Source organism: Pelodiscus sinensis, chromosome 27 (assembly GCF_049634645.1).
Source record: "Pelodiscus sinensis isolate JC-2024 chromosome 27, ASM4963464v1, whole genome shotgun sequence".
NCBI lineage: Eukaryota > Metazoa > Chordata > Testudines > Trionychidae > Pelodiscus > Pelodiscus sinensis.
The window spans coordinates 3437836-3461061 of record NC_134737.1 but is presented as its reverse complement, the minus strand read 5'-3'; the positions used below and the strand labels follow the sequence as shown (position 1 = coordinate 3461061).

General features: G+C 48.8%; 1 protein-coding gene and 1 long non-coding RNA gene across 6 annotated transcripts in view; one reads left to right on the top strand and one right to left on the bottom strand.

The window, feature by feature from the left end:
• Nucleotides 1-23226, top strand: part of CAMK1G (calcium/calmodulin dependent protein kinase IG) — a 128136-nt gene that overhangs the window by 91086 nt on the left and 13824 nt on the right. For 4 of the 5 annotated variants that reach the window (XM_075910044.1, XM_075910046.1, XM_075910045.1 and 1 more), the window contains 3 exons: nucleotides 7393-7510; nucleotides 20439-20567; nucleotides 21637-21711. In XM_075910044.1, the coding sequence (XP_075766159.1) occupies nucleotides 7393-7510; nucleotides 20439-20567; nucleotides 21637-21711 (322 nt within the window). Of the gene's footprint in view, nucleotides 1-7077; nucleotides 7301-7392; nucleotides 7511-20438; nucleotides 20568-21636; nucleotides 21712-23226 lie in introns of those variants that run through there. The other variant, XM_006118751.4, reaches the window with a different exon arrangement.
• On the bottom strand, nucleotides 11521-21846 carry LOC142820879 (uncharacterized). Its single transcript, XR_012897830.1, has 4 exons — nucleotides 21698-21846; nucleotides 14345-14519; nucleotides 13906-14054; nucleotides 11521-11652 (listed from the first exon to the last, which is right to left on the bottom strand). It is a non-coding gene; the product is annotated as an uncharacterized LOC142820879 (long non-coding RNA).

Genomic DNA, 23226 nt, shown 5'->3' with positions numbered 1-23226 from the left:
GAAGGGTACGGCTTGCTCAGGAAGGACAGACAGGGAAAAAAGGGAGGAGGGGTTGCCTTGTATATTAAAAATGTACACACTTGGACTGAAGTGGAGATGAACGTAGGAGATAGCTGTGTAGAGAGTCTCTGGGTTAAGCTAAAAGGGGTAAAAAACGAGGGTGATATCATGCTAGGAGTCTACTACAGGCCACCTAGCCAGGTGGAAGAGGTGGATGAGGCCTTTTTTAAACAATTAACAAAACTATCCAAAGCCCAAGATTTGGTGGTGATGGGGGACTTCAACTATCCAGACATATGTTGGGAAACTAATACAGCGAGGCACAGGCTATCCAATAAGTTTCTGGACTGCATTGGAGACAACTTTCTGTTTCAGAAGGTTGAAAAAGCTACCAGAGGAGAAGCTGTTCTGGATTTGGTTTTAACAAATAGGGAGGAACTAGTTGAGAACTTGAAAGTGGAAGACAGTATAGGGGACAGTGATCACGAAATAATAGAGTTCATGATCTTAAGGAAAGGTAGAAGGGAGACCACCACAATTGAGGTTATGGATTTCAGGAAGGCAGATTTTGATAAGCTCAGAGAACTTGTAGGTAAGGTCCCATGGGAAGCAAGACTGAAGGGAAAAACAACTGAGGAGAGTTGGAAGTATTTCAAAGGGACGTTGTTAAGGGCCCAAAAGCAAACAATTCCGCTGTGTAGGAAAGATAGAAAATATGGCAAACGACCAGCTTGGCTTAACAAGGAGATCTTGCATGATCTCAAAATAAAAAAGGAGTCATATAAAAAATGGAAACTAGGACAACTAACAAAGGATGAATATAGGCAAGCAACACGGGAATGCAGGGGCAAGATTAGAAAGGCAAAGGCACAAAATGAGATCAAACTAGCTACAGGCATAAAGGGAAACAAGAAGACCTTTTATAAATACATTAAAAGCAAGAGGAAGACCAAGGACAGGGTAGGCCCACTGCTTAGCGAGGAGGGAGAAGCAGTAACAGGGAACTTGGAAATGGCGGAGATGCTCAATGACTTCTTTGTTTCGGTCTTCACCGAGAAGTCTGGAGGTGTGCCTAACGTAGTGAATACAAGCAGAGAGAGGGTAAGTTTAGAAGATAGGATACACAAAGAACAAGTTAAAAATCACTTAGGAAAGTTAGATGTCAGCAAGTCACCAGGTCCTGATGAAATGCATCCCAGGATACTCAAGGAGCTGATAGAGGAGGTATCTGAGCCTTTAGCTATGATCTTTGAAAAATCATGGCAGACAGGGGAGATTCCAGAAGACTGGAAAAGGGCAAATATTGTGCCCATCTATAAAAAGGGGAATAAGAACAACCCAGGAAATTATAGACCGGTCAGTTTAACGTCTGTCCCAGGGAAGATAATGGAGCAGGTAATTAAGGAAATCGTATGCAAACACTTGGAAAGTAATAAAGTGATAGGGAATAGCCAGCATGGGTTTGTGAAGAACAAGTCATGCCAAACTAATCTGATAGCTTTCTTTGAAAAGATAACGAGCCTTGTGGATAAGGGAGAAGCGGTGGATGTCATATACCTAGACTTTAGTAAGGCATTTGATACGGTCTCGCATGATATTCTTATTGATAAACTAGGCAAATATAACTTAGATAGGGCCACGATAAGGTGGGTGCATAATTGGCTGGATAACCGTAGTCAGAGAGTTGTTGTTAACGGTTCTAAATCCTGCTGGAAAGGGATAACAAGTGGAGTTCCTCAAGGGTCTGTTTTGGGACCCGTACTATTCAATATCTTCATCAATGATGTAGATATTGGGATAGAGAGTACTCTTATTAAGTTTGCAGATGATACCAAACTGGGTGGGGTTGCAACTTCTTTGGAGGATAGGGACATAATTCAAAATGACCTTAGCAAGTTAGAGAAATGGTCAGAGGTAAACAGGATGAGGTTTAATAAGGAGAAATGCAGAGTGCTCCACTTAGGAAGGAACAATCAGTTCCATACATACAAGATGGGAAGCGACTGTCTAGGAAGGAGCATGGCGGAAAGGGATCTAGGGGTCATAGTGGACCACAAGTTGAATATGAGTCAACAGTGTGATGCTGTTGCAAAAAAAGCAAATATGATTCTAGGTTGTATCAACAGGTGTGTTGTAAGCAAAACTCGTGAAGTCATTCTGCCGCTCTATTCTGCACTAGTTAGGCCTCAGCTGGAGTACTGTGTCCAGTTCTGGGCGCCACATTTCAAGAAAGATGTGGAGAAATTGGAAAGGGTACAGAGAAGAGCGACAAGAATGATTAAAGGTTTAGAGAACATGACCTATGAAGCCAGGCTTCATGAACTGGGCTTGTTTAGTTTGGAAAAAAGAAGATTAAGGGGGGACATGATAGCGGTTTTCAAATATCTAAAAGGGTGTCACAAGGAGGAAGGCGAAAATTTGTTCCTCTTGGTTTCTGAGGACAGGACAAGGAGTAATGGGCTTAAAGTGCAGCAGGGGAGGTTTAGATTGGACATTAGGAAAAAATTCCTAACTGTCAGGGTGGTCAAATATTGGAATAAATTGCCAAGGGAGGTGGTGGAATCTCCCTCTCTGGAGATATTTAAGAACAGGTTAGATAGACATCTGTCAGGGATGGTGTAGACGGAGCTTGATCCTGCCTTGAGGGCGGGGGGCTGGACTCGATGACCTCTCGAGGTCCCTTCCAGTCCTATTATTCTATGATTCTATGATTCTATGATCATTTTGTCGCTGAATCAATTTCTCTTTCAACAAAGTTGAATTAACCTTTGAAATCTCGTGTTGGGGGGTCATAAAATCTTTGTGTCCCTTTTAATTAAGATAATAAAGTAGGCTTAGTGGGAATCAAAAATCTAAACTGACTGTCAAGAAAAAAGATGCTGGAAGCTAATGTCTCATAAGTGCTGCCTATCTCTCCTGAAAACTTCTTTTTTTCTTTAACAAAATATTCCATTTTCTCTCCCAAAGATTCAGCCAAGTCTTAAAGCTTTTATGGAACACTGTGATTGATCCTACATAGTGAGGAATGGAGTATCTTAAAAGGAGTGTTTTCAGCAGCCGATGTGATTCTGCCTAATGAAGAATTTTCAATGCATTTCCTTAGTATGCTTTTCTTGGAAGAGCCTCTTCTAGGATCCAAGGGTCAATGCTGATTCTGGAGATTTCTTTTCAACCAAGCTGAGAGTCTCATTGATTGCTTTCTAATGTATTTCCAGCTCTGAGCTGTTGGTTTATAAACTCCTGAGTCTTCTTAATAAGATCAAAGCTAACAGTTCTGTTTCACCTTAGTATCATGAGCTTTTGTGGGCACAACCCTCTTCCTCGGGTGAAAAATATGGAGCAAGAGGCACAGAGGATGAATTATAAAACAGAAAAAGAGGGGAGAGGGGTTGCTTTAAAATTCATCCTCTGAATACACACCTCTCTGAGTTGATACTGCACTTTACACCTTCACAAACACTGATTCTCATAACACCTCTGAAAGTGGCAGTAGTGGTATGTTTACTTGTGTTATGGCAGCACTATGCAAAGCCTCCGTCCTGAAGAGCTTACTGTCATAGACAAGGGCCAGAGCTAGCCCTAAGGTATGGTGAATTGGGGCTATCAGGCTGGGCCCCACACTTTGGGAGAGGCCCATGGGCTGGTGCAATTTGCCAGCATGGCAGAAGTCACCTCCGCTCAAGATCCTGAACCCTCCTAAGGGGATCCCTGAACTGGGCAGACAAAGGGTGGGGGGTGAAACTGAGGCACAGGGAGTAGTGACTTACCCAGCAAGTCAGTGGATGTCATAAGACCTAGGTTTCCTGAGTGCCAGTCATGTGAGCTGGAGCAATTGAGACAGAGAGGAGAGGAATAGGCTACGGCCACATTTACAGGGGCTGCCAAAATAAATGGCCAGAGTTTCAGACACGCTGAGTCACCTTCACCTCCCATCAATGTTTTAGTTAACTAGCCTAAATCTAGGTACTTTAGTCTAAAAACAATGGCATAAGTGCTGGTTTTCAACTCTGTAGCAGAGCAGGGATAAGAACCTAAGAGCTGTTGCTTCCTAATGTTGTGCACTGACCATTAGGACACACTGCCTCCTTGGTGCACTCACAAAAGGAAGGTGTCATCATTGTCAAGTTAAAGCCCTCACTAATTTTATCCTTCTTGAATCTCAGAACGTTAGCGGTGTACAACCAAGTATAAATATATACTACTTGCATGGGCTTGAAACCAGCCCAAGCTGTGTGCCTTAATGGTTAGTGTACTGTCCTAGCAGCTGCTAGGCTGGTGGTTCTAATCCCTGTTCTGCTATTGACTTGGTTGCTTTTAGACTAAAGTACCTAGCTGTAGGCTAGTTAGCTAAAATGTTGCTGGGAGGTGTGGGTGACTCAGCATATCTGAAACTCAGACTATATATATATATCTATGTATGTACAGGCAGTCCCCGACTTACGCGGATCCGACTTATGTCGGATCTGCAGTTACGAACGGGGCTGCCCCAGAGTACACGGACTGCGGGACCTCGCGGTCCTGCCACCCATGTACTCTGGGGCTTTGCTCTGCAACTCCCTGGTCTGCAGACCAGGAAGACACAGAGCAAAGCCGCGGAGGGGCTCGGGCAGCGGGACCCCGCTGCCCGAGCCCCCCCCCCCCCCCCGCGCGGCTTTGCAAAGCCGCGGGGAAGCCGGCGGCGGGGCAGTCCAGGCGCGCCTGGGCTGCCTCGCTGCCCGAGCCCCCCCACGCTTTGCAAAGCCGCGGGGGGGCTCAGGCACCCCAGGCGCGCCTGGGCTGCTCCGCTGCCGGCTTCCCGGAGGCTTTGCAAAGCGGCGGGGGGGGGGGGGGGGGAGCTCGGGCAGCGGGGCACCCCAGGCACGCCTGGGCTGCTCCGCTGCCGGCTTCCCCGAGGCTTTGCAAAGCCGCGGGGGAAGCCGGCAGCAGGACAGCCCAGACGCCCCGCGGCTGTCCTGCTGCCGGCATCCTCAGAGGCTTTGCTCCCCGTCTCCCTGGTCTGCTGGTCTCCAGCAGACCAGGGAGACAGGGAGCAAAGCCGCAGAGGACCCAGGCGGCGGGACCGCGGTGCATCTCGGTCCGCCGCCCGTATCTTCCTGGTCTGCTGGGGTGGGGGGGGGGGGGGTGCAGCTAGTAGCCCCCCCCCCCCCCCCCAGCAGACTAGGCTTTTTTTCCGGACGCCTGTGGCAGAGCAGCTGGGGTGCTGCCGGTTGGTCCCGCAGCGCCACTCTGGGCGCTACTAGTCCAACCCAGCAGCACCCCAGCTGCTCTGGTCCTGATTCAGCCGCTGCTGGTCAGTTTCAGCAGCGGCTGAATCAGGACGCCTGGGGCAGAGCAGATGGGGTGCTGCTGGGTTGGTCCAGTAGTGCTGAGGAGCGGCGCTACTGGAGCAACCCAGCAGCACCCCGGCTGCTCTGTCCCAGGCGTCCTGATTTAGCCGCTGCTGAAACTGACCAGCGCTGACTACAGGAAGCCTGAGGCAGAGTTGCTCTGTCCCGGGCTTCCTGGAATCAGCTGCTGATCAGTTTCAGCAGCAGCTGACTTGGGGACGCTTGGGGCTCTTAAGTTGATTCTGTATGTAAGTCGGAACTGGCGGTCAGTTTCAGCAGGGGCTGAATCTGGACTCCAGTTCCGACTTACATACAGATTCAACTTAAGAACAAACCTACAGTCCCTATCTTGTACGTAACCCGGGGACTGCCTGTATTCTGTGGCTGGAGTCCAGTTAACAAAGAGAGCTGCATAAGCAGCCCAGAATGGTAAATGGGTTGAGAACCAGTGTTTTAAGCCTACAGTAATTGTCATCTAAATTCATGTGCTCACATCCCCAGACCTTGCACTTTACATGCAAATGTGCAGGCAGCCTCCAAAATGAAGAGATTGCACCCTGTAAGCTGTGTGCGTGGGTGGCCCCCCAGGAGAAGTTCAGGTGCTGCCCAGCTGATTAGCAGAGCAACCTGCCGCTGGCAGAATGTGTGTCTAATGGGGGTGCACATCTGCATATGACTCAGTGCACATAAAATTTATTCTGCACAGGGATTGAAAAAAATCAGAGGGAACACTGTCTGGAAACAAGTGGAATGGTATTCCTTTATGTGGTGAGGGCTAAGCCAGAGCTAATGTCTACTCTTTGTTTTCTTTCCGTGTTCCTTGCTGGATCAGCCACTAAGTAGAGCTTGATTGTTGTCTTGCGTGGACTGGGAATAGCCTGAGCTCCATGACAGCGGTTGCCCATGCTATGCCTGGGTTATGGTTAAGCACCAGGCACCCTGCCTCCTGAACAATCACCCTGACATCTTCTATCGGGAGCAAAATTAAGACCAAAATGCCAACTTTTTTCTGTCACATGACAGTTTTTGTTATAGCCACAATTGTGATGTCAGCAGCTTGCAACTCCACATCAGGAAATACTGGGATTTCTACGTAACATTCCATTTCCCGTGCAAATATTCCCAGGAAGGAAAAAAAAAGAGAGATCCAGGGTATACTACTAGCTAGATCAGCACACTGGTCAGTAAATTTCCCCTGAGTCAACACTAGCTCTTTAAAATTAGATGTGACTGAAGGTGCAGGTTATATTAGAGCTGCTTGCTGGCTTGCATATTGAGCTAGGTTAATCTATTAACTCAAGGGTGCTTTAGCAGGCTAGCATTAGCAGCCATGCAGGAGCATAATCACAGTTTTATAGCTCCTGAATATTCAGCAAAATAGCAACATTAGTAATTGACAATCTCACACATTTGTCACTAAATGAATCTCCCCAAATGACAAGTCCCACCCTATGAGTGCTAGATTTCTAGCCAAGCCTCCTAATATTAGCTATAATACATATTTGGCATCTGATGCATTTTGCTATGTAAGAGCCAATAGACCTTGAAGTCTCATCTGCTTAGGGACTAGCCATGTTAGTCTAAAGTGCTACACAGTTTTTCCTTTTGTTTTAGCAAGATCAAAGACTAACAAGATGGTTTACTAGGTGAAAGCTCATCACCTATTAAACCATCTTGTTAGTCTTTAAAGTTCTACATAGTTTTTCCTTCTGCTTAGGGACTGTGGGTGGCGTGCACTGGGTGATTTTCAAGGAGAGTGATTATTTTGTGTTAAATTCTCAGAAAAACAGTTTTCCTTTGCACTTGTATTTTTGTACTGGGAATTGTGGGTAAAATGCTTTCATCATGATATGTAGTAGTCACATGATGTGTCACATGATATGTCACATGATTTTGATTGCAAATTTGACTTCCTTGCATCTTGGCTTTGACAGACCCAAAAGGAAATCTTCAAAAACCTCCAAAGCAAATGGGTACTTTGCAGTGGTTTAAGTTTTACCCTCCTCCCCTTCTACTGAAATAGCTGAATTATTTCAGCTGACCACTTTTCCTTGCTTCCTGGCAGAATTCCCCGCTTCAGCTCTGGAGAAAATGGGCCGCAAGGAAGTGGATGATACCCGTTCCTGGAAGAAACAGACCAACAACATCCGAAAAACATTCATCTTCATGGAGGCACTGGGATCGTAAGTACTGGTACCATGGCTAATCTCTGGCCTCCCCCAATTGGAAGCAAGGAGAAGGGAGAAGGGGGGGTCTGTTGGAGATGCAGTAGAAAGATAGGTAGAAAAAGGCTAAATAAAGTTCAAATGTTTGGGGCAAATTACCACAGCCATCCTAGTGTCATGGAAAGCTGTTGCTTCCCACAGATTATCCACCCTTCTATTACACGATCAGCAGTCTTGTGCTTTATTTCAAGTGAGGCGCTTTCTTGCTTAAGAAACACGTGCTTTACTGCTTCTGCCCCAAGCTCTGCCTCGGTGCACATAACTCACTGTATTCATTCCCCATATGGATGGAAAAAATTAGAGGGAAATTTGGACAAACTCCTGGGGTCTACTCCTGGCCTGACCTAGCTGTGCTGAAGTAAGAAGACAGCGTGTATGAGCCTGTTGTCTCCAAAGGGTTCTGCTGATTTCCTTGGACTACGAATAGCGAAGGGGTGGTGATGTCTGAGAGGACGGTTCTGAACCAGGACACATGCTCTCTTGGGGGTACGCAGAGGGCTTTCAGGGGCTATGTCATCTATTCCAGTGTTTCTCAGTCTGGGGACTGCAGCCCCCATGGGATTATGGGACAGGTTTGGGGGGTTTGGAAATGCAAGGCTGGCAAGAAGGGCAGAGGTGCAGATCCCCAGACCACAGGGGAGCCCTGTGAGGTTAAGTTACAGGCTTCAGCCCTGGGGGGCAGGGTTTGGGAAGACAGAAGTGGGAAACAGATTCTGGTAGCACAATTAATTGTACTGAAATGTGGGGGTTGGCCTAGATGAGCTCCGGAGGTCTCTTCCAGCCCTGGCTGGCTCTGATACTTTGGAAGTACAAGTGTACCCCAACCAATGCACTGTGTAATTCTGTGGTAAACACGAGACAGTCGGCCGTCTTTCCGTGCCAGTGGTGTGTGTGGAGCTGTATGTCTGACTTGGGAAGAACTAGGTTTTGAAAGTGCGGTGAATCTTGGGGATACGCAAGACAAGCAGACTCCTGAAAGGGGCACAGTCGTCCGGAAAGGCTGAGAACGTGTGTGTGGATGTGAACTCCCAGGAGAAACTCAGGCTCTGGACAGCTGTGGCCACTCTGCTAATCAGCGAGGTGGCACTTAAATCTCTCCTGCGCAGCTTCCCAAGTGCTCACCTTACAGGGGACACTGGTCTTGTGTCTCATTTCCCTGCCCTGATGACTGGCTAACAACCCTGTCGCAAGGAACAGGCGGCTAAGCACAGTGATAACAGCTGATTAGTGACTTTGCTGCCTCTCTGGGGCTCCCAGCCAATGACAGTGCTACTGTGTTTCTATTAAAGATGGTCCACTGTAATTATCAGTTAATTGGGCTAAAGTAAACCCTTAACATAAGCAGCCCCCTATGGGCCAGGGGTTAGGGTGCTTGCCTGGGCTGTTAGGGACCCTGGTTCAAGGCTCCTGCTTTCCAGTGAACACCAAAAGAGTTGAACAGGAGGCACTTCTGTACCTTTCCTCTTGAACCCCTTCCCCTTTAATTAACTATTAATTGGGCCAAAGCAGTCACATAAAGCAAGAGGCTCTCTGTAGCACAGAGGCTAAAGTAAGTGCTTCTATTGTTGAAGACCTGGGTTCCAGTCCTCCCTGGGCCTTGGGAGATAGACTCTGAGCATTGGGAGCTCGGAGACTTCCTTGTTAAAGCTGGTCCATGTGAATTATCTGTTTATTGGGCCAAAAAGAGTCTCCTCCTTACAAGCAGCTCTTGGTAGCGCAGTGGTCACAGCAGTTGCCTTTGAGGCTCAGGTGCATGGTTCGAGCCCTCGTGTCCCTGAGGAAGGTGCTCTCTTTGTGAACAGGAAGCTCTGTCAATCTTTCCTGTTGGCGCTGCTCCCCTTTACTTAAGTATGGCCTGAGGCAGCCCTAGCTTTAAGATCACTCTGTAGCCCGGTGGTTGCGTGCTTGCCTAGAAGGTGGGAGATCCTTGGATTTCCTAGTTCGAATCCTACCTCTGCCCCTTTAGAAGGGGTTTGACTGGGGAAATCCTCTCTCCCAGGTGACCGGGGAGGTGGCAGATTCCTATTTAGGTCCCTGCTCCGGGTGGAGCCATTGTCTTAAGAATAAAAGACGGGACTTAGACTGAAAGCTCTCACCTCTCTGGGGGGTGGGGTTAGGTGGGGGTGGGGGGTGGGGTGGGTGGGCTAGGGAGGGGGGTGGGTGGGTGGGGTTAGGGGGCGGGTGGTGGGGGGGCGGTCCCTGGGAGGCAGGAGATACCCGCTCCAGTCCCTTCGCAGAGGCGGGACTGGAACTGGGATCTCCCACCTCCTGGGCAGGCCAGGACCACAGGGGGCGAAAGAGAGATCAGAGTTTTATTAAAAAGCCGAGGAGGCAGCAAATAATTTTCCAAAACCCTTTGGGTCACCAGGAATAGGGGGAATAGAACTCACAGCTCTGGCATCCCAGGTGAACACCCAAACCACCACACCAGAGAGGGCTTCACAGACCAAGTCTCTGCTTGGGCCCAGTTGACAAATAAAGGAGTGCTTTTCAGTAGCCAAGAATAAGGAAGCAGGCTCAGCCTTGGGGGACTTGAACCAGGGTCTTTCACAGCCCAGTCATGCGCTCTAGCTGCTATACTACCAAAGGCTTCTGGGGCTAAGCTTTTGCTTTGACCTAATCAATAGTTAACATGGAACCCCTCCAACAAGAAAGCCAGACAACCCTGTTCAAAGCCACTCCCTCTCAGTAGGTAGCTGGAGGACCCCCAACCACTGTATTTAATAGCCCAAGTGCCCCCCCTCCCACACACACACACTGTACTATAAGCAGCTTCTTTGCTCAATTAATATTTAATTCAAGAGGAAGAACTTCAGGAGTAAAGGAGAACACTAACCATGCACGTGGAAGACTTTACCATCAACAGGAGTAGCTTAATGCCTATGCTGCTTTGGCCCAATGGATAATTAATTAAGGCAGGACACCGTTGACAGGAAAGCCGGAGAGAGACCCACCTCAGAATGCCTCCAACGCCAGCACTTCAGTGGCTCCCTTGCAACACATTAGCCTGCCGCTTACATCTTGTCTCTGCTACCAACAGAAGGGGGCTTGGTCCAGATGCCCCTGGAGCTTAGGTGGCTGGTTCTCAATCAGGGCCATGTGAACCTACATTCTATGCTGGGCTTCCCAGGAGACTCACAAGTGAAAAACAGGCTCAGGTATCTCACTAGTGTGAGGACAAGAAGGTGCCAGGGCAGTGGGAGGCTGCTTAATCAGAGCAAACTGCAGAGAATGGGGCAGGCAAGCTCCAAGCCTGGTGCCTATGACTAATAACGAGATTCACCAATCCAGCCGGAGCAATGCTTGTGAGGGAGGGAAGGAAGGGTCATGGCTCCCCAAACACCATGAGGGGCAAGAGGTTCTTCTATGCTGCTCGGCTGTGCCAGGAAGAGGAGACACTGTGCAGCAACAGATAATGGGATGGGGTGGTGCTGCATCTTTCTCCCAGCTCCTATGCATCCTCTAGCTACACTGCTTGCTGCCCACCTGGTGAAGCGCAGGTGAACAGCTGCCCCCACTAATATGGGCTGGGGAGAACCCCCCTGGGTGAGGAGTGGCAGAGGGAGGAGGTGGGGCTGTGCCCCCTTTTCATCCCACCCACTATTTGTCAGCAACAAAACAGCTTCTACAATCCCTTGCTGGTCACTCAAAGCCAACATACAGTGCTCTTAAAGCAGCCCAATCTAATATGAGGAAGATGATTGACACTTTTGGTCTGCCTAGTCACCCCAAGGGATCAGACACATCAGCAGGTCAGTGAACATTTCGTATCTTACCCAAATACACGCTTGCAGCCCATGCATGTGAACTAAACAAATATTTATTTTAAAAAAAGAAAAGAAAGGAAAGAGTATTGGTGAAAAGATCATGATACATACAGCTAGGATCAAAGTCCTTAGGGCAGTTTAAACCATGGCATTCATTCTGGAAGAACTTCTTGCAATGCAGCAGCTCTGCTGTTATAGTCCAAGGAGGCGGTCAGTGTCCAATATCAGGGCAATCCAGACTGGAACTGCAGACCTCAGTCTCGTGACCCAACTTACATTCATCAGCAGAAAGTGATTCTCCATTAAACAGTTCATAGACATTTACCTACAAACCTGGAAGAGAAAGATAGACAATGGTGTGATTGCACCCACATTTCATCTAAATGTTAATATTCACTTTTGATCTCTGAATCACTAGAATATAACAACAGACAGGCACCGTTTGGTTACATGGCTAACCTCTCAGAGGTTTAAACAAACACAGACCTATGCAATCGCTGTCTCCTTCCAGCCCCCTCAGGATAATATTTGTATTTCCACTTCTAATCCATCCAACATCACTTTGTTGGCTTTTTATAAGCAAAGAACTGAGCTGCCATTTGTAGATTTTCCTAATATGTCCTTAAAATGTTGCATTCGGGTCATTTACACTGCTTGTTGCTTAATCCTATTCCAATCCACGTAGTGTATCATTTGATTGTAAAAATGAGAAAGCAAGCTCTTTTCCAGGACCAGTGTGCCGTAACGCTTCACTGCTTTTGTGTCTGACTTTGTAAGCAAGTCGTTTTTAAAGTGAGGTGAAACTTGGGATACACAAGCCAAATCAGACTCCTGAAAGGGGCGCCAAAGTCTGGAAAATTGGGTCCCTCTGTCCTAGAGTCCCAGCTATTATGCGGCTCTTCAGCATGGTCCTTACCCTTGAAGTAGCTGAATGGCCGGGAGTCCTTTCCTGATTCTGCTCCAGCCTCTCTGAGTGACTGTGGGCAAATGGTGGTTCACCTCTCTAGGCCCTGCTTCCTGCATTTTTAAACTGGAGATGATACCACTCATGCACTGGCACTGAGGAGAGGGAGCCTGGCCCCCCATATGCAGCCAGCTGTGACTCTCAGAAGCAAGGAGAGCAGGTTTCTTAGTTGACAGGGACACAGCATAGAACAGACTTTGTCAACACAGACACCAGAAGAAACCAGTGCAACCCATCTTGGGAGCGGGGGCCCCAGAGCCAGGGTCCCCTCCCTGCATCCTAAACCAGCCAAGATTAACTCACACACTCAGCCACCAGTCGGTCCCGGCCTCGTGGCAGCCCCACCTCCTCCCTTGTCCAGCTTCCGAAACAAAAGGGGTCACCTGTGTGCACCCCCTTCCCAGGTTCCAGGTACAGAAATCCTCAGCCATTGGGCTTGGCTCCCCAATTTTCCCTTCAAATCTAGGAGCAATGGGTGGTTTGGGAGACAAGCAGCTGTAGTGACAGAACTGCTTAGTTACTTTCTCTTATATTTACAGACCTGTCAGTGAAGTTGGCTCATGCTGACAGCCAGCCACAGACGAGAGGTTTTACACTCTCAGAGGAGTAGCCGTGGCTTTGGAAATGATACTAAAAGCAATTTGGGTAGCTTCTATACACAGAGCGGTTGCTCCTTTTGGGGTGCCTGAAAGTATCAGGAGAACAGACTCTCTAGAGATTTCTAAGTCAGTCTTGTGTGCTCCCCTCTTTTCCAGTCTCCTTTAGGGGCTCATCACCAGGCAGCTGCGTTACTCGATTCCTCTGTTTCACCCATACTCTGCTTCCCGGCTCATTCCTAAAATGTATCACTGAAGAGAGCACGGAGCCCAGTTCCCTGGCTCAGCCCCACACTGCGGAATGGCAGGATATCCCATGGGTTCTTCTCCTTGTGCTTGCTCGCTGCCAGCGGTGGAGATGGGGGCAGGCAGCAAAGTCCCATAACAAATCATTAAAATCATAGAATCCTAGGGCTGGAAGAGACCTCAGTCCAGCCCCTTTCCCAAAGCAGGACCAACCCCAATTAAACCAACCCAGCCAGGGCTTTGTCAGGCCAAGACTTAACAACCTCTAGGGATGGAGATTCCACCCCCTCCCTCGGGAACCCATTCCAGTGCTTCCCCACCCTCCTAGAGAAATAGTTTTTCCTAATATCCAACCCAGACCTCCCCCACTGTAACTTGAGACCATTGCTCCTTGTTCTGCCATCTGTCACTACTGAGAACAGCCTCTCTCCAGCTTCTTTGGAACCTCCCTTCAGGAAGTTGAAGGCTCCTCTCAAATCCCCCCTCACTCTGCTCTTCTGTAGACCAAATAAGCCCAAATTCCTCAGCCTCTCCTCATAAATCCACTTCTGCATTTGGATGAAGAGCAGCAACCCTGCCTTGGCCCTTGACCATCTATCTGTTGCAACTCTGAATGAACAAAACTTTCATAGCCATATGCTGTAGGGCGGGGGGGAATCAGGAGAGATGGCAAAATGAAGTGTCTGCAGCCACAGACTGCCTGCAAATATCCCAGAGGAAAGGCAGAAAATAAGGGAGCCCAGAGTTCAATTTTACCACATGTCTAATGAGGAGACTCACCCAGACACAGGATATTTGCTCAGTTTAGGTTCCAGTCTGCAGACACCACCACGGCGATGCTAGTAGGGGAAAAGTCTGCAATGAATGCAAAGCAGCTCTGGTGTGACGGACATGCTCTCTCACTTCATTAAGGTCCCACAGGCAGCTCTCTGGAAATATGAAAATAAATAAGCACAATTAATCAGCTGCATAGCAATGGCCTAACATCTGAGGTCCCTGCTCCCCAGAAAATCTGATCAATTTCAGTGAAATTGACAGCAGAATCTGGCCCCTGCCATAAGTCCCCATCCAGACTTTTTGACTGCCCCTGATTGTAACCAACCTCGATCTGAGCCCCCCAGATGAATGGAAATAGCTGAGCTCCAGCTTCTAGTTGTACTGCAGATTGATATGGCCAGTGCTCATGATTAATTCTCAGCGTGTAAGAAAAGATGCTCACCTTTGATCCTTCCTGTCACATTAGCTTGTCTTGTCCGCCCGTCCTAACCTGGTTTGTACAGCTGCTGTGACACAGGCACTAGAGAAGCACGTCTTTAAAAGACAGCCCGGTGCAATGTGGGCCCTGGTTCCTTGACTGGAATCCTGAAGATGTTACTATACAATACATTAACAATCTGGGGAGAGTTTTATTGGATTAGGATTTTGAATGGAGACGTCCCAGAGCTCAGAAATACTTTGATGCATTTTCCATTTGCAATGCTGGCAGCCAAGCAAACGTCTAATATATACAGGCCTGCCAACAAGAGGGACGGCAGTTGCCCCAGGGCCCAGTGATTCAAAGTAGACACCACCACGGCTACTGCGGCAGAAGTGACAGCTGGAGCCCCTGGCCCTTTAAATCACAGCCGGAGCACTGCACTGTGCGCTCTGTGTGGCCGTGAGGGGCACCACCCTCTGGGCAGCGTGGAGGGCTGCCTGTCCCGGCCTCGGCTCTTCCACCTGAAGCCTTACCCCTTCCGTGAATGCAGAACTAACATCTCACACCTTGCCCGGGGAGGCAGTCGGCTCCCCTGAGTATCTATTCTGATTTTTATTGTAGTTGCTTGGAAACTTGCCTTTTCTCTCCTCTCCCCACCACCCACGACTCCATCTACTCTGTTCCGCCTACTCTGCCGACGACCTGCTCCATGCTGCGCGTCACCTCTCTTGGAAGCAAACAGCTTGGCTCGTTCTTGTGTGTACACAAAGCTGGGAAAACTGCGTAAGGCCGTGGCGTGGGAATCGAGCGTCTTGTCAGAGCAGAACATAAGAGTGGCCAGACTGGTCCATCCAGCCCAGTATCCTGTCTGCTGACAGTGGCCAATGCCAGATGTCCCAGAGGGAGGGAACACAACAGAGAATGAAGCTCTCCTGTGACAGGAACCTACACCTGAGCTGTGCAATTCAGCATTGTCTCTAGAGCAGCGGTTCCCAACCCTAACCAGATGGGGACCCATTTTGACAATTCAGGAAGACTTGGTGACCCAGGGCAATTCAAAAATGTGTGTTCCTGGGGAGACACCTGGCGACCCTTTTGAAATGTAATGACGACCCATATTTGGGTCCTGACCCATAGGTTGGGTTGGGAAACCCTGCTCTAGAGTTAGACTGGTGCTGCGAATCCTACGTTGCACGGCCAGCCCCAGAAATGAGTTAAATCAGTGGTTCTCCACCACGGGTACGCATGTGAGTACGCAAAGGTCTTCTGGGAGGTACATCAGTTCATCTGGGTATGTGCCTCATTTTGCACCAAGCTACATAATAAGCACTAGCCAAGTGCACACAAACTAAAATTTCATGCGCCGGAAAAAAGCGGCGGACATCTTTATTTAAATCCCGCGGGGGATATTTAAATCCCCCGCGGATTTCCCTATTCCGAAGTTTAAAATTAGCATGCCCCTTTCGAAAAAGGGGCCAGTGTAGTCGTAGCACAAATGATTTATTTGATTTTGTAAGCAAGTCCTTTTTAAGTGAGGAGAATCTTGAGGTGCAGGAGGCAAACCAGCCTTCGGAAAGGAGCACAGCAGTCTGGCGAGGTAGAGTGCCCCTGAGTGAAATTACCTAATAGCACTACCATAGAGTGGAGCAAGGGGAGTTGCTAGTAGGAAACAAAAAGCCACTGTGATGAGCCATACATTTTTTATAGGGAGGCCTAATTATTTGTTTGGGAATGAAATGGGGAACAGATGCTCAAGCATCTGATCTGTAGGTTGTTCGTTTCCTATCACGGTGTTACAAAGAAAGATGGTATTAGAAATGAGGGATTTGTGTCACATGCAGTGGGTGTTTCAGTAGGGCAGCGTTAATTAGCAAGGTAGAGAGCTGAGTAAAATAAATGGAGATCTAGGTAAAAAAAACAACCTGAAATAAATGGGGCAGCAGTATTCTCGGAAGCTCAAAGGGTTCCAAATGCAATAGAGACCCTGAGAAGTCGATGAAGCCATTTAAATGGGTTTCCAAGGGAGACAGTCATTTCAGACAGAGTGGGTCAGAAAACCCCACTTCTTTTGTTATATCTTTTTTTCAAACTGAATCCCGTTTGTCAGGATTTCATTCCCCATGTGACACTCCTGCTAGGGGGATGGGCAGGTGGAAGCAGGAGTGGGCTTGTCCGTACATGTCGGAAGAAGAGTATGATATAGAAGAGACTGCAGGGTGGTTATGGAGCTGACAAGTGTCCCAGTGCGAGATGCTGGGTGCTGATAACTCTGGAAAATCTGGGGAAGGGAGGCTAGGCTCATGGGGTGCACGGGAGTCAGGGCAGAGGGTTGGGGGCGTGGGGGTGTGTGTGCAGGAGTCAGGGTTGGTGAGTATGGGGGTGCAGGAATCAGGGTTGCAGGATGTGGGGTTCTGGAGTCAGAGCAGGGGGCTGGGAATGTGGGGGGCTCGGTGCAGGAGGCTGGGTGTGTGTTTAGGGGTTAGTGCAAAGTTTGCTTGAAAAATGGGGCTCCTACAGCTATAGGTGCACAGGAGTGAGTTAAAGATTGGGGACCGGGACCTCAGGGATCTGAGGGCAAGGCAAGATGGAGCATTCAGTGGTGGAGTCTGAGCACAGCGCCAGCTGCTGAGTTTAATCTTGAGAGTGAACTGTTTTCCCCTTGCAAATACTCAGTTTGACGTCTGTCTGGAGAGGGCCTGTCGCTTGGCAGAGTTCTGCGCTGAGACAGCTCCCTTCTGGAAGGGAGGTCCAGAGAGCACAGCCCAAAGCATGGCATTGTGACAGTTACAGTGTCAAGAGAATAAGCCTCCTTCCCCCCAACAGTTCATTAAGATTACGAGAGGATTCTTCTGTGTCAGATAATCACACCTCAGTGCTGGCTAATCCTCAGTGTGAAACTCCACAAGCCAAGCCCATAACTTTTAAGCTCCCTAGACTTGCTAGAAACTGGCTGCTTCGTAAACTTTTCCTTGATTTCTGTATCTGGTATGACTGGAAAGCCTCTTGGACCATCCCTGCTCCAGGGTTAAGGGTTCATGGTTCTGTGCACAGGGCCAAAAGACAGAGAGCCTGTATTGAAGGTAGCTTAAAGCAGTGATGCTCTGATTTGAAACGTAGACCCTTGCACTATTTGTTCCTTCTGACTCCTTACCCTGCTAGGACGCACAGTGCAGGAAAGGCCATGGAAATGGAAGGAGAAAAGTTTTTTTTCTTTTCTTTTCTTTTTCCTTTCAAAAAATTGGCTCCTTCACCGTAACTGGCTCTCCCCCTGAGGCTGACTAGGACATGATCTGCCCCTCTCCGAGCTAAGCTGCCCAGCTGATGTGGGGAAGGGCAACAAGGATATGTCAGAGGCTAAGATACACAGGCAGGACCATGAGTCGCCTGACTCGGGGAATCTGCTTTCTCCCTACTGCAGGCGAGTCATGCCCCCCACAGCTTTCATCTCTCTCTTCTTGTGCTATGAGTCGCTGCCGCTGGCTAGCAGCTGAGTAGAAAATCAGCCAGATGGGGACCACTCTGTTTCACCAGGCTATCTGGACAGCCTGCTGGGCCCGTCATGGAGGGGGATGGGAGAGTGGCCTGTTTTCTCTTCTTTCCTATTATTTTCATTGCAGTCACATCTACCACGGAGAATGTGCCCCCACTGTGCGGAACGGACACGTGGCAAGGGACAGACCTCGCCCTGAAGAATTTACAGGTGTCACAGACAAGACAGACAGAGAGGAAGAGACTTGCCCACAGTCAAAGAGCTGGGAGCAGACCCAAGGTTTCCTCAGTGCCATTGGATCACCCTCTTCCCTTCTCCAGCGCCCTTAAATGCTCAGAGCTGTACTGGTTCAGAGCAAACACCAACAGGGCAGGGAGGGCTGCCAGCTTGGCAAAGCAGTCGCTGACACCGTCCTCTGACCCAGTTAGCTGCCTAATGCCAAACCTTTAACAGGATTGCCGGTTATAAATAACTCCCCCTTCATTGTAACGAGTCGAACTCTGGTCTGTGGGATGTGCTGGGTACATACCCATTGCATTGTAACTCAGCGCGTACAGTTTTAAGTGGGTTTGTGCGAGCAGCCAGTGCCGGAGCCATCCCTGCCCAAAGGAAATGTGCAGTGAACTGGTTTTATCCAGAGATTAAAACATTGGATCGGCAGGACTCGGATGAATGCACTGAAAAACACCCCGCGTAGGTTTCAAACAATTGGGATGGGTTCTGCCTTGAGCAGGGGGCTGGACTTGATGACCTCCTGAGGTCTCTTCCAGCTCTAGGATTCTATGATTCTATACACAAAGCTCTCACCTAACTGGCATGCAGCCGCTTCTGGGGAGGGAGTCCGGGACTCGGTAGCCCTTCTGTGCCAGTGACATTTCAAAGCTGTGTTTTGAGCTGGGACAATGGAGGATAACTTCCTCAATCGGAACAGCAGAGAAATGATGGATGTTGGCTGGGATGCCATGAATACCCCTGTCCTGGCAAAAAAACAAACAAAAAGCCAGAGGATCTTAAAAGGCAAAGAGCAGTCAGGGATTTGGGTTGGTGCCTCATTACACAGTTGCCAGTTCAGCCTTCTTGCTGGGATTGCATTAGCGTGGGAGAAAGCTTGACTGTAGGTCCCAGCAGCTTATGATGCAATGACTCTGAGAAGGGCAGTCAAAAGCCATGTCCTTGGATGCTTGATCACTGGAAGCCTGTGCTGTCAAGTAGTATGTGGCATCTGCCATTCCCAAGATGGACTTAATCTGCTGACAGCGGAGGAATTGTCTCATGGGCTGAAATGTGCACAAGTAGCCACTTGACTGTCTTTGCAGCCGATGTGGTGTTCTCCTGAATGCTGCTATTGTGATTGTGTTCAATCTCGCATCCTTTTATCCATCGCTCAGGAAGGTTCTGTGCATTTAGCCCTTTCTCTACTCACTGCCTCCTTTTCAGACAGTGGCCAAAAACCGGGGATCTTCACACTCTGGAACTGAAACTTGCGAAGGGGTTCTCTACACAATAGGTCAAACCATGATCCTGATTTGGAACACACCTGAGTCATACCTAGAGCTGAATTTTTCAGCTTTAACCTGTCTCTGTTAGCGACACCTCTGCCCCCTTTCAGAAAAGATTCTTTGTTAGGTGTCTGCAGGCACTGGTCATTTTATGTACACCATAATAAATATGCTGAGTGCTACATGTTAAAGCCACATGAACCTCTGCAGGCTTGGTTAACAAAAGGTGCATTCAAATATATTCTTTGGTTCTTGCCTCCCAAATATTGCTGAGACCTGACACAGTCTTAAATTGTACATTTCAAAATGGCAACATGAAATTAATAGAATTTTGAAGCCATCTATACTTCACAATAATGGTATCAGAAATATGTAACGCTAATTACAAATGCCATCCACTTAGAATGGAAGCATTAATCTTTGCATTCATCTTGATGTTGGAAAAGGTTCCGAAAGGGCAACAAAATGATTAGGGGGTTGGAACAGCTGCCATATGAAGAGAGATGAAAAAGACTTGGACTTTTCATCTCAGAAAAGAGGAGACTAAGAGGGAATAGGATAGAGGTCTGTAAAATCATGACAGGTGTGGAAAAGGTGAATAAGGAAATGTTATTTACTTGTTCTCGTAACATAAGAACTAGGGGTCACCAAATGAAATTAATAGGCAGCAGGTTTAAAACAAACCAAAGGACGCTTTTCTTCAAGCAGCGCACAGTCCACCTGTGGAACTCCTTGCCAGAGGACATTGTGAAGACCAGGATTTTAACAGGGTTCAAAAAAGAACTAGATACATTCAATGGCTATTAGCCAGGATGGTTAGGAACAATGCCTCTAGCCTTTGTTTGTCAGATGCTGGGAATGGGCGACAGAGTAGGGATCATGTGACAATTCCCTGTACTGTTCATTCCCTCTGGGATACCTGGCACTGGCCACTGTCGGCAGACAGGACACTGGTCTAGATGGGCCTTTGGACTGGCCCAGTCTGGCTGTTCTTATGTTCTCATGTTATTATATTATTTTGCTTTTTTTTTTTACTTCCTCTTTTCCCCCATATGTATTTGCTTCCAGCTCATTGCTATGCCATCTATTGAAACCCACTGGTCTTTCATGTGGATTTTCTCCACAGAGGTGCCTTTTCAGAAGTGTTCCTAGTGAAGCAAAGGATCACCGGGAAGCTCTTTGCTCTGAAGTGCATCAAGAAGTCTCCTGTCATCAGGGACAGCAGCCTGGAGAACGAAATCGCCGTGCTGAAGAAGTGAGTATCGTTTCGAACGTGCCATATGGGCAAACTGCTTTCCCGCGACATGCACCATTAGAACCAAAGCTGTGCAGCTCCCTGAGCCTCACGGCCCTTTGCCACCACTGTGGTGCACACGCTCCTATCCATCGCACGAGATGAAAGGAAGCTAAATGATACTGGGTATTGGTTTCCATTCTCTGGAAAGGGCGGGGGGTAAAGTTTAATTACTCATTCCCCTTGCTGAGCCCAGGGGAGACAACAGGGTCGCCAGGCTCTGTGTTCCAGGAAGAGGCAGGGCCTCAGGCAGAAGGCGCGGGGCTGGAACAGACAGCCCCCAGCACCATCCAGATGGCCTGGCATTCTCTTCCACTCCCGCCAGCCCTCAGAGCTGGCCAGTGCAGTGCCTTGGAGCCCACTGCCCAGTGCTCTAGCAGAGAGTCTAACAAGCCCTGGGCTTCTGTTAGATTCACTAGGACTTGGGGCAATTGCCTCCTCCCCACCCACACATCAGCAGGCCTGGCCTAGCCCATCAGCGTTGCAGGAGAACCGGAAAAAGAAACACGCTAAGATCAAGCAGCATGAAGAGTGACCAGAAAGGTTTCCCATCTGCCTAAAAATAACAAAATATGTGTTATTGTCCTTTACTGTTATGGGCCTTGTTCTTTACTGCCTAGATGAGTGTTTTCGCTTAGCTCCCATTTTACACTGGTGTAAATGGCGACACAGTGTGCAAAGCAGGAAGGCATCGGCCACAGAGTGTCTTTTGGACAGGACTAAATCAAAGGGCATTAGCAAGCTGTTAATGCACCTCAGCCAGACCCGTGTAGACAGTTAGTTCATCTTCAATAGGCTAGCTTAGGGTCAATTCACCCCTGGCTTGCCACAAACCAATGTTCGTGCAGACATCTGATCTCACTCACGCCTGCCCGTATGAAGAGTCGCTCTTTGGAAGTGAGTAGAATTTTGCCCAGAGAAAAATGGGTGTAAAGCAAGAGGAAAACCAGACTGTGACTTTCAGTTTGACAATGCATCTTTATCCGCCACAAAGAGGTTTGTAACCCCGGTTTGTCTTTGCTGGTTGCAGAATAAAGCATGAAAACATTGTGACTCTAGAAGACATTTATGAAAGTGCAACCCACTATTACCTGGTCATGCAGCTGTAAGTACCTCACGATACACCTCTGTCTGTGCTGCGTAGAAACAGCAGTAACATTTTCCCTGATGCCGTGTGTCCATCTGAGCAGGCCTCACGCAGGATTCAAGCATTCAAATCTGAAAGTCAAATGCACAAAAATATCCACTCAGACAGATTCTTCATTGGTGGACTGTGAACAACAGTTTGAGATATACAACTACTCAGGGCATTTCTTCATAGTGCACGAGCCTTCTTTTATATTACAGGTTGAACCACTCTAGTCTGGCACTCTCTGCTCTGGCAACCTCCGTAGTCCGGCATGAGTTGAGTTAGCGGGATGTCCACTTATCAAGGGTATGGCCAAGTTTCCTGCACTCCCATAAAGTTTGTTTATAGCCACCAGTCCTGGCTCTATTCTGTTATTTAGCTCTAATGTACCCCTAAATGTCTTCTAAGGGCCCAGCAAGGAGTGGAAGTGTTGGTAATAATGCTAGACAACCCTGACCCCCTGTGGTTTGGTAAATTTTCTGGTTCACACCAGTCAGGTCCTGAGGGTGCTGGACTAGAGAGGTTCAACCTGTACTATCCAAATTCAGATCAGCAGCTAAGTCACCATGGTGATTTAGCAGGACAGGAAAGCTATGCTATGCACGGCGCAACATGGGCAAAGTGTCGGCAGCAAAGAAAGCAGCTAGCGGCGGGGAACACCTGTGGCTGAGGGATTAGGTGTAGATTCCTCTAATGAGGATTGTTTTACACAGATTAACTCACAGCCAATCCCGTCACGTGGCGGAGGCTGGAGACAGCCCAGCACACAAGGCGGCAAGTCAGACGGGAATCTCCCTCCCCATCCTTGGGGTCCAGAAAACTCGGTAGCCGCCTCCAGGCAATTTGGGCGCAATGAGCTTTGCCAGTTGTGCTGACCAGCTGGTTGGGAAGCTGCATGCAGAATTACACGAGTGAGTTACTTATGGGGCATTTCAAATGCTGGTCTTAGATTGAGGAGCCAAACGGGGGCCATCAAGGCAGAAGGGTTCAGGGCAACCCCAAGCCTTGCAATGGGTGTGTGTCACGGGGCTGGTCCCCCGCCAGCCTTAGGGGCAGTGGTACGGCTATGCAGTCAAGTTGCAATCACCTCCCTTTGTCTCAGGGCAGTGTGACCTAATGTGTGAGGAGCCAAAATGGGGTGGGCCTCTTATGCCGGGCTGTGTGGCCTAGTGGCCAGAGTCAGAGCTGTCCTGTCCATAGGACAGTTCGGGGCAGCTGCCTCAGGCCTTTGTTTTGGAGGCCCTGTGACGGCCGCCTCAGCCATCCTATGGACACAGCCCATGGCAGCCCAGGAGATTACTGGGGGCCCTGACGCAGGGTGGCAGTGGGGGGAACCGGAGCTACCCAGCAGCCTGCTCCGCTCTGCTCTGTTGTGCGCTGCCCTGCTGCCCACCTGCCAGCCAGCTGGGCTCCGCTTCACAGCGGCAGCAGGAAGCAGAGAGCCCCGGGGAAGCAGAGCCCCATGGGCTGAGAGGGCAACGGGGTGGGGTA